At 61.7% G+C, this 13,368-nt stretch overlaps 2 protein-coding genes across 3 annotated transcripts in view; both read left to right on the forward strand.

Moving 5' to 3' along the window:
• ELL (elongation factor for RNA polymerase II) overlaps positions 1–6,903 on the forward strand; it is a 78,615-nt gene extending 71,712 nt beyond the window's left edge. The window contains exons 9-12 of the mRNA XM_055342742.1: positions 1,961–2,027; positions 2,307–2,478; positions 3,660–3,704; positions 4,566–6,903. Of these exons, the coding sequence (XP_055198717.1) occupies positions 1,961–2,027; positions 2,307–2,478; positions 3,660–3,704; positions 4,566–4,682 (401 nt within the window). The 3' untranslated portion in view covers positions 4,683–6,903. The remainder of the gene's footprint in view (positions 1–1,960; positions 2,028–2,306; positions 2,479–3,659; positions 3,705–4,565) is intronic.
• A 171-nt stretch (positions 6,904–7,074) lies between these two features.
• On the forward strand, positions 7,075–13,228 carry ISYNA1 (inositol-3-phosphate synthase 1). Of its 2 annotated transcripts, none has more exons than XM_055342743.1 (11): positions 7,075–7,480; positions 10,232–10,360; positions 10,480–10,641; positions 10,931–11,063; positions 11,168–11,361; positions 11,535–11,684; positions 11,767–11,982; positions 12,112–12,276; positions 12,386–12,499; positions 12,573–12,790; positions 12,927–13,228. In XM_055342743.1, exons 1-11 carry the CDS (start codon positions 7,394–7,396, stop codon positions 13,126–13,128), a joined length of 1,770 nt encoding a protein of 589 aa, XP_055198718.1. In that variant the 5' UTR covers positions 7,075–7,393; the 3' UTR covers positions 13,129–13,228. The 2 variants fall into 2 exon arrangements, with proteins under 2 accessions (XP_055198718.1, XP_055198719.1); XM_055342744.1 differs by lacking the exon at positions 7,075–7,480 and adding an exon at positions 10,074–10,126.
• Positions 13,229–13,368: the final 140 nt, after the last annotated feature.

Here is a 13,368-nt window from a genome sequence, read left to right on the forward strand (position 1 = left end):
CCAGCCAGGCAGCACGTCCTGTCCCAAATGGTGAAAGCAAGGCCCTGTGTTCCTCTGGCAGTGCCCAGGGAAGGAGGAGCATACTTGGCACTCAGACAGCTTCAGATCCTGCCCAGTGCCAATTGCCTGGTATCTTGTCCCTAGGTTAAGGTGAGAAAGTGAGATTTGGCAAACCAGGGAATAGGTGGCCCAAGGGAAAAGATAAGGACAACTAGGCACTAAATACTGCGTTATTCATCTTGATCTGCGTCTCGCAGGAGCCTCAGATGTAACAGTAATGGCCGAGCACAGAGGCCCCTTCTGGGGTGCTGTGTGCTGCCTGTGCAGGCAGCCACACAAGCAGGAGCCACCACCTCTCTTAACAATGGCATTGTTCTTTGTGCACCACGCCCCTCCCTCAGACACACTGGATAAGGTTTCAGGTCAGCGTGTGAGGAAGCATCCTTGCTTTCGTGTCCCATAGGGGAGGGACACCATTGAAGCCCCTCCTCTGTGCAGTACTGTCCCAGCCCCGTCCCGTGATTGCCTCTGCCCCAGACAGATGCAGTGCCCCCCCCCCCCCGCCTGCCGGGCTCATGGCTCTTACTCAGCTTCCCCTGTGCTGCTGCCACCCTGAACCCATAGCCCTGCCCCTTGAGGCTGCCCATCACTCTGAGCCATGGGTCCAGCCCTGGGTCCTCTGCCCATCCTTGTGCCTGAGCCGCGCTCCTGCTCAGTCCATGGGCCCTCCTGTTGCCTCGGCGTGCCTTTGCAGGAGGGCTGGTGTGCTGGGGTTGGCGGGGGGTGGATCTCAGCCAGCCTGAGCTCGGGCCCACTGGCCTCTGCGGGCAGCAGGGGGGCCCTTCTCCCAAAGGGGGCCTTCTCCCAACGGGAGCCAGGCCCCGGTGGAGGCACAGGAGGAGCAGTGGGAGGGGCAGGTGGGGAGGAGTCCCTTTAGGCCCAGGCCTGTGAGCCAGGGCCATGCACAGCCAGAGCTGCAGCAGGAGGGGGCCTCTGAGGTTTGCCTCAGGCCAGACCCAAAGGTGTCTTAGGTGCCAGGTGAATGTGACCGCGAGCCCTGGTTTCCCTATTTGGTCTCTTCCTGGCGAAGATCTCAAAAGGGCTAAATGAGGTGATACTGATGGGGCCCACAAACAGCAGAACACTCTGGAAGGTGTACTTCATGCAAAGCACATGTGGTGGAAGCATGGACTAAACTGTCACGTGTGGGTTCATTGGGCTGCAGCCCCAAGAGGTGGGAGAGGTGTGCTCCATCCGCTGGTGAGAGTCCTGCGGCACAGGGATTCCCAGGTGGGCTGCATCTGAGGGGACACAGTGTGTATTGAGAATGCACTGCATAGTGATAAAATCTCTTCTGTGCCGGGAAGAAAGGCTGCCTGAAGGAAGCCCCTGGGAAATAGACTAGATTGTGGTTTTGGTCATCTGTACCCCCCACCCCCCACCCCAAGCGCTGTGGACCGTCTCGTGTCCTCCGGTTCCACCTAGTGGGTGGCCTGGGGTGCTGGCAGGAGCAAGGGCTTTCCCAGGCAGCCTCAAGGCCAGAGACCAGGACACCCCAAGGACTTGGTTGGGCAAGGGCATTGCTTGTTTTCAGAGTAATGGCCTTTTACATGCAGTCAGTGGAGGCAGCAGGGGCTCTGGGTGGGTCCAGCTCTGGACAGGCTGTCCAGGCGCTGGCCCCGTGATTAACTTGTCCTAGCAGCTGCTTGCTGAAAATGTGCATGCACCACATCTGGACTCTCTACACGTCCCAGGATTGTGGTTTGGAGACACACCTTGTGTTTGGCTGCGTTGCTTCTGGGTCCAGTGAGGCTCCTGAGGTGGCACCAGCCCGGCCATCCGATTCCCTCTGCCCATCCCGACCCCCTTCTGCTATCTCTCCAGGTCCTGCAGATAACAGACCTGTTACAGAATTCGGTATGGGCTCAGAAGGTGGTGTGCATTTGCTCTTTTTTTGTAGGTTTGAATGGGACCTGCAACAGCTCAAGCGTCCCCACATCAACCTCAGAGACACCCGACTACTTGCTGTGAGTACTTCCCTGACTGGCCTCCCACCCTCTCCCCGCCCTGCACTCTCCCCTGCACTGCAGGTTAGCAGAGGGAGGACTGACTTCATGTTTTCGTGTGGGAATTCTCACAATTCTCAACAGTTCTCCCCCGTCCTAGTGCCAGGCTCCTGCTGAAGCCAGGAGGTCACCCACAGGGTGAGGGCCTGGGGGTGGTGGGCCAGCCACGCAACTATGGGCACTCCAGCCTCTCCCCAGCAGCCTCCTGAGCCCCGCCGACCCCTCTTTGTCTCTCCTCAGAAAATATGCCACCATTTCCTCCTCGGAGCAGCGCCAAAGCTACAAGAATGACTTTAATGCTGAGTATAGCGAGTACCGCGACCTGCACGCTCGCATTGAGCAGATCACACGGCGCTTCACGCAGCTGGATGCCCAACTCCGGCAGCTCTCCCAGGGCTCTGAGGAATATGAGGTAGAGCCCCATGCTATGCGCACTCATCCCCGCACTCTGCACCCGACCTGGGTGAGACAGGCCCATTTCTCATGGGTGCAGCCAAACCCAAGGCCTCCAACCCCACCCGTGGCCCCAGAGCCTGGCCGCTGCCCCTCCCAGGTGAAAAGGCCTGCCACGCTGTGCCAGTGTTTCTCCCTGTCATAGCCTGCCAGGCAGCTGTCCCTGGCTGTTGGCATGGTTTGGGTCCATCCACAGGGCTGGGAGTCCACAGGCTCTCAGGCCCAGCTCAGCCTCCCGTGCAATGGGGACACTGGCGACCAAGTCTGCAGTTGGGAGATGACCTGTTGGGGCAGGGGTGGTATTCAGAGCAACTGAAACAGCCAGGCCCTACAGGATTGGGTCACATGGGAGTGCCTGGGGTCCTCTCTGCAGCTCACAGCCCATCCATGCTGTCAGAGCCATAGGGGGAGGGGCTGCAGAGTCCCCGTGGCCCCCTTACTAGGAGTCCCTCACCCTCTGATCAAAGGCACATGGGTTCCCTAAGCCAGTCCAAATTGGGAGCTCAGTGTGGGGGTGTGTAGGGGGAGCTCCATTCTTGCTCACCAGCCTCCCTCATGCCATCCTTCACAGCTAGTCTGATTAATTGGAGTGTTGGGTCTGCCTCCCCTCGTGGGGTCCACTTTGGTTTCCAGAGGAAACAGCTCCTAACTGAAGAAGTGATGAGGGCTCTGAGGAGTCCCGGGGTCTCGCTCTCCTCCCTTCTGCAGCCCCCACATGGACATTCCCTAGTATCCCCCTGCACCCCTAGGTGGTTGGGAGAGTGGTGGGGGGGTATGTTCTTTGCTTGACCTTGAACACTGGAAGGGCTGCCTCCTCCCTTCCACAGCTGTGACCAGCCCCTCCCACTCTGCTGCCATTGTGCTTGTCCCTGAGGCTGGGTCCCTGGCCCTCACTCCCCTGGCCCAGCTCATCCTCCCCCACCTCCTGCCCTACTCATCCTCCACCCCCACCCCCACCCCCACCCCAGCCTGGGCTACTGTCTTTACTTTGGTCAGCTTCTCTCAGGCCATGCTGAGGCTATTGTCTCAAGGCTGGTGGTGACTCTGCAGGTCACAGGTTATCAGGGGAGAAGGGGTCACTCAGTGGGGGTCTCCTGCAGGCAAGGACATTGTTCGCTTTCTCTTTTGTTTTTCCTCCAGACTACTCGGGGTCAGATTTTGCAGGAATATCGAAAAATCAAAAAGGTAAGTCTCCACCCTTGTGGGGGGTGGGGTGGGGTCAGACTAAGCTGTCTCAAGGTGAGCAGCACTGCAGTCAGGGAAGGGATAGAGGGAAGGAAGAGCCTTGCCTGGGTTGGGGTCTCAGGTCCTCAGAGCAGCTCCTGTGCCCCAATCCCCCATTTACAGCAGAGGAGCTCAGCCCATCCCTCCCTTGGTGCCCCAGCACCCTCCAGCACTCCCCCTCCTTGGTGGGTGCAGCCCCCAGGATCTTTCCAGCTCTTTCCTTGGTCAAGGGAGGAGCTGAAGTTCCCCACCCCCAGCTGCTGGTCTGGCAGGAATGCCTCCTCAGGGCTCTATCAGTTCTTGTTCCGAACGCCACTAGCTGTGGGTTCACCACATGTGTGCCCCCATGTGCCAGGGCATTTCTCTGCCAGCCAGGCCCCAGCCCGGGAAGGAGGCTTCATGACAGGCAGTGACCCTGATTCCCAGGATGAGGCTTGGGGAGGGACAGGCCTAGGCTCTGGCCTGAGGTAGAGGAAGGGTCCTTGTCATTCCTGGTGGGCACTGGCCTACAGGCAGGAGGAGGGGGAGCCTAAGCTGGCCCGAGGCTGGCACGCTTCACGCAGGGCAGTATGGCCATGCTCTGACCCTCATCCAGGCAGTGACCCTGATTCCCAGGATGAGGCTTGGGGAGGGACAGGCCTAGGCTCTGGCCTGAGGTAGAGGAAGGGTCCTTGTCATTCCTGGTGGGCACTGGCCTACAGGCAGGAGGAGGGGGAGCCTAAGCTGGCCCGAGGCTGGCACGCTTCACGCAGGGCAGTATGGCCATGCTCTGGGATGCCAGCTGCTTGTAGGATGTGGCTCAGCCCTGCCACTCTCTTGCAGACCAATACCAACTACAGCCAGGAGAAGCACCGCTGCGAGTACCTGCACAGCAAGCTGGCCCACATCAAGAGGCTCATTGCCGAGTATGACCAGCGGCAGCTGCAGGCCTGGCCCTAGCCTGAGGCCACAGGGCAGGAGGTCCTGCTTGGCTAGCCAGGCCAGCTCCCCTTGCCGGGCTGACCCTTCTGGATGGTGGGGGGAGCTGGGGGCGGGTGGGGGGGTAGCTACGGAGCGGAAAAAGAGATTTATTTAAAAAAAATAATAAACCCGAGGAAGACATGTTCATCTGAGCCAGCAACGCGGCTTTCAGGGGAGCCCCTGCAGACCTGATGCCTGCAGGTCACAGATCCCGGGGGCCAGGCGTCTCGTCCCCCCCACCCCCCCCACACACACCTGGGATGGGCTCCTCAGGAAGCCCACCTCCTCTCCTACCCTATCACAGCCCGAGGGGCTTCAGCTTCCCCTCACGAAAGACTCCCAGGCCAGCCCGCCTGCCTTTTCTAGTTTTATACAAAAGCAGCCACTTTTAGCTACTGCTTATGAGACTTCAGTCTATTTTTGTATGAGAGAGAAAGCATCTTTTCTAAACCTGTGCCTCCCCTCCTTGGACACCAGGGTCCAGATGCCGCCCTGTGTCCTTCCTGCAGTATTACAGATACCATCTGAAAGTTGTTCCTGAGGACTGAGGAGGGAACCGAGGGGGAGAGGGGGGCACAGCCTGCTCGGCTCCCGCCCCGCCCCAGGCCCTCCCTACACTCCGGCCTCTCCTCCCCGCCTAGGCAAGGACGGGGTCTGCTCTAAGGGGGTAGAGGCCCGCCCAGGTCTATTTCGAGAACTCCAGCTGGCCCTGAGCAGCTGCTGAGAGCCGCAGGGGCAGAACAGCTCTCAGCCCACCAGGCCTGCCCTGCTATTTCAGTCCCTCAGCTGTAGGGGGTCACTGGGGGTTTTCTGTGCTACGAGCTCACGCTGCAACAACAGTGTCGGATTTTATTTTATTATGTTCTCAATTTTCCCCCTTTGCTGCTGCTTTTCTTTTCGCGCCGAGACCGTGTGGTCTCCATGCTGTTGACCTCACTCCATCCCTCAGTCTGCTTGTGGGTCTTGGGGTCATCTTAGCAGAGCCACCACAGGGTTTGCACTCAGGGAGGGGCTGGGGGTCATTGGGGTCAGGGGACCCCCCCGAGAGCAAGTTCAGAAAACGCACCCTATCCGCCCACTCTGGTAGCATGGGATCCATGGACAACATAATTGCTGCTTAGTAGCTGTGCCTAGTCTAGTGTCCCCCCAGTCTAGTGTCGGGGGACCACACACGCATGTGCGTGTGTGTGCGCGCTCATGCATGCGTGTATATGTGCGTGCGTGCATGTGTGTGTGTGTGTATGTGTGTGTGTGTGTGAGGGGGTGCTGCCAGGGTGCAGTGGGGCCTGAAGTGTATGTCCACATTCAGGGCCACATTCAGCAAAGCCACCCAGGACTGGGGAAGGCGGAGGGAGTGGCTGCAACCTGGAGCCTGGGGCTCAAAAACTGGGGTGGGTGGGGGGTACTGCCGCCAACAGTAGTGAGGCGGGGAGAGCAGAATGCTCAGGTAGACGTGTCTATTTTTCTAAGCCATGGGGCTGCCTCCTAATGGCTTCCCAAAGAGCAAGTGCCCAAGTGGAGGCACCTGCAGTTTGCCCACCCCATCCCACAGGCCCCTTCCTTGGGCCCCCTGGGGTGCCCGGAGCACCAAGGGATCCCATCCTTCATGTTTCAATAGCTGTTGTTTTGTTTTTCATTTGGGATGGAGTTGGGGGAAGGGCTGAGCGGACCCCAGGGACCCCCGAGTTCTGCAGACAACCGTGTGGTGTGCGCAGACTGTACTCAGCTGGACGCGCAGACTCGGCCGAAGGATTATTTAAGGAGGCTGCAGCCAGAGGGCTGACCCGGTCCTCTGCCCTGGGAACCAGTTCAAGGGACTCTCAGTTGAATTTCCTTTTTGTTGTTGGCTTTTTGTTGTTTTTTGTTGTTGTTTTTCTCCTTTTAAGGAATTATGAAGCTAAGAAAAGTTTTGTGCTTTGGGGGTTGATGGACAAAAGTTCTAGCTGATTAACTATGGTCTAACTTATTGATACTGTGTTTTTCCCCCCTATTAATATTGTACTGTGGAGAAAAACTATTTTGAGCCATGGAGTTGGTGTTTACAAGAACTTTTCACTTTTGCCAAAATGTTACGATTAAAAGGCATCCGCGTCTTCAGTTTCCTAATATTTTCTTAAAAGAACTAGTGTCCTTTTTGTACACTAAACAGGTGAATGCTGATTTTTTCAACATACAATAAATTTCACTGAACCAAACCTAGCAGCCCCAAGTGCCTGGGTGTGTTTGTGTCCATCCCAGCCAGGGCCTCCTGGCCTCATGGGGGGGGTGGGCTGGGGTCAGGAGAAGACTGGGCCCTGGAGCAGCCGTGGTGATGAGCAGGTGTGGGGCGGGGGTGCAGGGAGGCGGCCAGGTGAGGCTGGCAGGCTGAGGCGATGGGGCCTGCCCAAGCCAGGGCATGAGGCCAGACCGCCTGGTCATAGGTAGGCAAGGATGGAGGTGGGATGTGGAGGCCATGGGGAGCCACGGTTGGGTGTTATGAGCAGGGCTGTGTCCCCAGGGGCGGACAGGTAGACCAGGTCCAGGAGCAGGGGCCTTCCGAAGTGCCAAAGGCGCCAGTAGTAGTAGGGACCCCTGGGGCCAGGGGAGTGCCCTCCCTTGGGGAAATGAGCTGTGACTGGGGGAAACGGCAGTGATGGCACAGTTTTTGTTTCTTCCAACTAGGCCGGCTCGCTGGGGCTGCCCCTGTGCCCATGATGGGGATGGGGATGCTGAGGCCCAGTGGAATCCCCCGGCCCCAAGATGCCAGCAGGGATGGCTGTCCTTGTCCCATGCTCCAGGTGAGGAGATGGAAGGCAGGGGTCAGGGTCCTGCTCTTGAGGGACGGGGTGTGGGTGGGTGTTTATTTTAGAAAGGAAAAACAGACAAAGAATAAGCCTGGGATGAAAGGGGTCCAGGGGTCAGGGGCTGCGGGCCTTCACCTCCTGAACAGCCCCACTGGCCAGCGGCCTTGGCCCAAGTCCGAAGGTGGCCGGGGAATCCAAGGAGCACAGGAGACGAGGTCAAGCAGGCCCTGTGGGGCAGAGTGTACCCTGCGCCCCAGGCAGCCTGGCTGTACTGTTCCTTTCGGGGATAACATCTCTATCCCCACAGTTCAGGGTCCAGGGCTAGTGTGTGCTTCCTCGAACCGCATCATGCCTCACCTTTGCCCTGCCCACCTGCCCCCCAGGCCCTTCAACTAACTCTCCTGCAGCCCCTCACACCCCCCAGAGGCACCCATGGCCATCACTCGCAGAGTGCACCTTAGCTGCAGGGGGTCCCATCAAGCTCCTTCCCGAGCCAAGGATGCCACAAATCCAGGCCCCCCAGGGGCCTCAGAAAGGTCCCCCCAACCTCACAACCTGTACCATGGCCCAAGGGCTTGGGGCTGCCCACTCGTGCCCCTTGCTGGACAATGTCCCTAGCTGTCATCCTACCAGCACCCCGATCCCTCCTGTGTGCTGGGCTCCACCTGGGCACTGGCACTCAGCGGGACAAAGACAGCCCTGCCCCTGCCCTCAGGAGCCTGTGTTATGGTGGGGACAGGGGTGCCCAGTTGCTCCCAAGCAGCACAGTCACCCTGTGTCACATACGCCGGCGGTCCCCGCAGTTGCTACATGGTGCCCACCTGACTGCTAGCAGCCCAAGGCCCGTCCCTCCCAGCTGCCTCCTGCCCTGCTCCCCTGGGGAGCCGGCTCTGCTGGCACCCCCACCCCACCCCGACTTCCCTGCAGATGCTAGGGTTCCCCGGGGCTGGGCCAGGGGGCCTTTGCTCTCTGCACACGTTCCCAGGTCATCTGGCACTTGGCGCAGGCCCGCTCCAGGGCCCCGGCCCCAAGTGTACTCCGGTTCTTGGAGCACGCATCACACCGCACGGGTGAAGGGCTCAGTCCCACGAGACTCCACCCACTTCAGACACCTGGTCTCTGGCCACCCATACTGCCAAGGAACCGGCTGTAAATCCGGGGTTCCCTCGGCTCCCTCCTAGGTTTGTCAGAATGGCTCACTGCTCAGCAAAACCCTTGCAACGGCCCAAGGTGGAGTGTGGAGAGCGGCCCTGGGCTGCCCCGCCACCTCCAGGTGTGCCACCCTCCCAGCACCTCCGTGGGTCCGCCCAGCCCCATGCCGTCCAGGGCTTTTTAGGGAGGCTCTGTTAGATATGATGAAATCGCCGGCCATTAAGCGACTGAGCGCCATCTCCAGCCAGAAACCAGGGACAAAACTAAAATATTTATTACGTGATATTCTCTGTCCGCAGCCTTGAGGGGCTGCTCTGACCCTGAACTGCTCCTCTCCCCTCCCGCCTGGCCACCTCGTCATCGGCCCCTGGGCCCGCTCCCCAGGCTTTTGCCTGGGCAGCTCTTCATATTTCTTGATAGGCGATGTCTTCATATCTCCAGACCCCTTCCAGCAACCACTTCCTCCAGGCAACCTGCCCTGCCAGACCCTCCTTGTGTGCTGCCTCTGGCTAGGGGTGCCCCATTCTACTTCCGGCTCCCCCACACTGGAGTCCCTTGAGGGCGATGCCTGGAACAGGAGTCTTGGAGCCCCCAGCCCCCAAGGCCAGGCCCTGACCATGTTTCCTGCGAGCCTTCCCAACTATCCACCTTTTGGGTCAGCTCCAGTGGTGGAAACTTTCCAGCCGGAGGAGGCCGCTTGTTTTGGAAAGTTCCTGGGGGAGCCGCCCCCGCCCGCCCGCCGGGTTCCCACGCTCCCTTATCACTGGGTGCTAGGGGGGCGCAGTGCTGTGCCTGCCCAGCTCCTCCCCAGCTGACCTCCTTGGCCCTGCCCCCCCTCCCCACCCCTCCTCACCCACCGAACACTGGCCCCCTCAAGCCTGGCCCTGCCAGCCCTCCTGCTACAGGTAGGGAAGCCGAGGCCTCGCAGCGCCCCGCGCACCGTGTCAGCCCGGTCCGGAGTGCCTGGTGGGTACTACTGCTCTGGAAGGGGAAAGGCCGAGGCCGCAGGGGTGCCTGCCTGGCTCTGGAGTCAGAGTCCTGGCTCCGTCTGGGGCCGAGCCCCCACCGCAGCACCTCGGGCCCAGGTGCCAGCCCTCCCGCCCAGCCCCATCTCCTCTCTAGTGCCTGGGCCTGGCCCGGCGCGCGCTCGCAGCCTTAATGGCCTCTTTTGTAAAAATGAGGAAAAGCGGCCGCGCGCGCCCTAACCGGCTGTGGCGCAAGGCGAATCCGCGCGCCCCGTGCTCGGGCCGGGGTCCGTGGCCCACGTGGCTGTCCGGGAGCCCCAGGGCAGTGATGGCTCGGGTCTCCGGGGCCTTGAACCCGAATCCTCCGAATGCCCGCGGGCGCGCCCCTCCTCCCCGCGCGCCCCTCCTCCCTGGTGCGGGTGGGGTGAGGGGCGGGGCGTGGGCGGGGCCGCGGCTCTTTTCTCTGGAGTTCGCGCGCCCCGAGCCCTCGCCGTTCGCCACAGTCCGAGTTGACTCCGCGCCGGTGAGTGCGGGCCCGGGCGTAGTGCGGGCTTCCGGGCGACCGTGGTCGGCTCGCTCCGCCGACTCGCGCGTCCCCGCTGACCTCCTGCCCAACCTGCGCCCCTAGCTCTCCCCGATGGAGGCCACAGCCGAGTTCGTGGTCGAGAGCCCCGACGTGGTCTACGGCCCCGACGCCATCGAGGCTCAGTACGAGTACCGGACGACGTGCGTCAGCCGCGAGGATGGTTTCCTCAAGGTGGGCAAGGGACCCGGGGTGGCGGGTAGGGACGGGAGTTACCTAAGGTCGGAGACCCTGTCCCTGCAGTGAGGGGGAAGGGCCTGTGGCCCCCGGCTCACTGCGCCGTCCGCCCCCAGGTGTACCCCACGTCCACGCGCTTCACCTTTCGGACCGCCCGGCAGGTGCCCCGGCTCGGGGTCATGCTCGTCGGCTGGGGCGGGAACAACGGCTCCACGCTCACCGCCGCCGTGCTGGCCAACCGGCTGCGCCTGTCCTGGCCCACGCGCACCGGCCGCAAGGTGGGGGGTCGGGTGGGGCTGGGCCGGCCTCTGTGCAGGGGGAGGGGGGGAAGGGCCCTTAGGGGGCGGAGCTCTACGAAGGAGGGGACCCTCAGGGGGCGGGGCCTAAGCTGCCGGCGGGCTCCCAGGGGTGCGGGGAACCTCCGAAGGGGAAGCGGCTTTTGCCGCGGCTTGGAGCTCGGAGCTGCGGCGTCCAGAAGGCGGAGCTTGAGGCTGCCGGGCGGGGCCCTGGCCCGCTAGGGACTCACGCCACGCCCCGCCTCACTCCGCCCCGCCTGCCGCCCCCCAGGAGGCCAACTACTACGGCTCGCTGACGCAGGCGGGCACCGTTAGCCTGGGCTTGGACGCCGAGGGCCAGGAGGTGTTCGTGCCCTTCAGCGCACTGCTGCCCATGGTGGCACCCGACGACCTCGTGTTCGACGGTGGGCGGGGCCCTAGGCAGGGGGCTGGGGTGGGAGGCGGGGCCTGGAGGGGCCCGTGTTCAGGGCCGGGCTGAGCTTGGGGGTGTCCCCCTCCCCCGCCCCAGGCTGGGACATATCGTCGCTGAACCTGGCTGAGGCGATGAGGCGTGCACAGGTGCTGGACTGGGGGCTGCAGGAGCAACTGTGGCCACACTTGGAGGCTCTGCGCCCTCGGCCCTCCGTCTACATCCCCGAATTCATCGCAGCCAACCAGAGTGTTCGAGCTGACAATCTCATACTGGGCACGCGCGCACAGCAGGTGCGGCCCCGCCCCAAGCCCTTTATCCCTTGCCACTTGTTGCTCCCTGACATCGCCCACCACCCCAACCCCCGTTCCCATGTTACTGTCCATGTGTCTCCTCGCTTCCATCCTGCGGTTCCAGACCTCCCCAGGTCGAGGGGCCTGTACAACCTCCTTCCCTCCCTGCCCAGCTGGAGCAGATCCGTAGGGACATCCGTGACTTCCGATCCAGTGCTGGGCTAGACAAAGTCATCGTGCTGTGGACCGCAAACACGGAGCGCTTCTGCGAAGTCATCCCCGGCCTCAATGATACTGCTGAGAACCTGCTGCGTACCATCCAGGTGTGCGGCCCTCAGGGTTGGAGAGGGGTCAGGGCCAGCTCCAAAGGACCTCTCCATGCTGACCACCCGCCTATGTCCACAGCTGGGCCTGGAGGTGTCGCCCTCCACTCTGTTTGCTGTGGCCAGCATCTTGGAGGGCTGTGCCTTCCTCAACGGGTCCCCACAGAACACGCTGGTGCCTGGGGCGCTTGAGCTCGCCCGTCAGCGACGTGTCTTCGTGGGTGGAGATGACTTCAAGTCAGGCCAAACCAAAGTCAAGTCCGTGCTGGTGGACTTCCTTATCGGCTCTGGCCTCAAGGTGCGTGGGCCTGGGGGGTGCACTGCTCAGGAGGGGGGGGCCTGGACCCCATGTGCCAGGCTGGTGGGCAGCTGGGCTGGCATGCACTGCGGGGCCTGCAGCTGCCCCCGGGGCCCCTTGTTCCCGCAGACCATGTCCATCGTGAGCTACAACCACCTGGGCAACAATGACGGGCAGAACCTGTCAGCACCGCCACAGTTCCGTTCCAAGGAGGTGTCCAAGAGCAGCGTGGTAGACGACATGGTGCAGAGCAACCCTGTGCTCTATGCACCCGGCGAGGAGCCCGACCACTGTGTACGTGGGTCATAGGCCGTGGGGGGGTGGGGTGCGGAGGCCAGGGGGCAGGGAAGGGCCCCTGACAGAGAAGGGCGCGGACCCCCTGTGACCTCCTGCCACCCCCCAGGTGGTCATCAAGTACGTGCCATACGTGGGCGACAGCAAGCGCGCGTTGGATGAGTACACCTCGGAGCTGATGCTGGGCGGCACCAACACGCTGGTGCTGCACAACACCTGTGAGGTACGGGGCCTGCCGGGGCAGGAGTGGGGCTGCCCGCCAGCCCGGCCCACCTTCTGACCCACCGGCCCTGCAGGACTCCCTCCTGGCCGCACCCATCATGCTGGACCTGGTGCTGCTGACCGAGCTGTGCCAGCGCGTGAGCTTCTGCACCGATGCCGACCCAGAGCCGCAGGGCTTCCACTCCGTGCTGTCCCTGCTCAGCTTCCTATTCAAGGCGCCACTCGTGCCGCCGGGCAGCCCTGTGGTCAATGCGCTCTTCCGCCAGCGCAGCTGCATCGAGAATATCCTCAGGTGTGCCTCCAGCTGCGGGGTCCCCCTCCAAGCCCAAATGTCCACTGGCGGGCTATGCACAGGGACGCTAGGGACTGGAGGCTGTGGGGTTGCTGGTCTCGGGTCTGGCCCAACTAAGTCCCGACATTTCCCCCAGGGCCTGTGTGGGGCTCCCCCCACAGAACCACATGCTTCTGGAGCACAAGATGGAGCGCCCTGGCCTCAAGCGAGTGGGGCCTATGGTTGCTGCCTGCCCTGTGCCCTGCAAGAAAGGACCAGCGCCAACTGCCCCCAATGGCTGTACGGGTGATGCCAATGGGCACTCGCAGGCTGAGGCACCCCAGATGCCCACCACTTAAGGCCATGGCCATCCTTTTCCCACCAAACTGTTGCCTCTGTTGCCCCTCAGGACCCAACCCTTCCAAGACCCTAAAGACAATAAAACCAGTGCTACAATCAGCCCCAGCATCACCTGTGGGTTTTCACAGCACCTGCGTACGACCTAACCCTAACCACCACCACCCAACTCCAGCTCCATCTCCATTTTTCACATGGGAGACATCTATCTACCCTTCAGAAACTGATACCCCAACTCTTGA

The sequence above is a fragment of the Nyctereutes procyonoides genome, unplaced genomic scaffold (assembly GCF_905146905.1).
Source record: "Nyctereutes procyonoides isolate TBG_1078 unplaced genomic scaffold, NYPRO_anot_genome, whole genome shotgun sequence".
NCBI classification, from domain to species: Eukaryota; Metazoa; Chordata; class Mammalia; order Carnivora; family Canidae; genus Nyctereutes; species Nyctereutes procyonoides.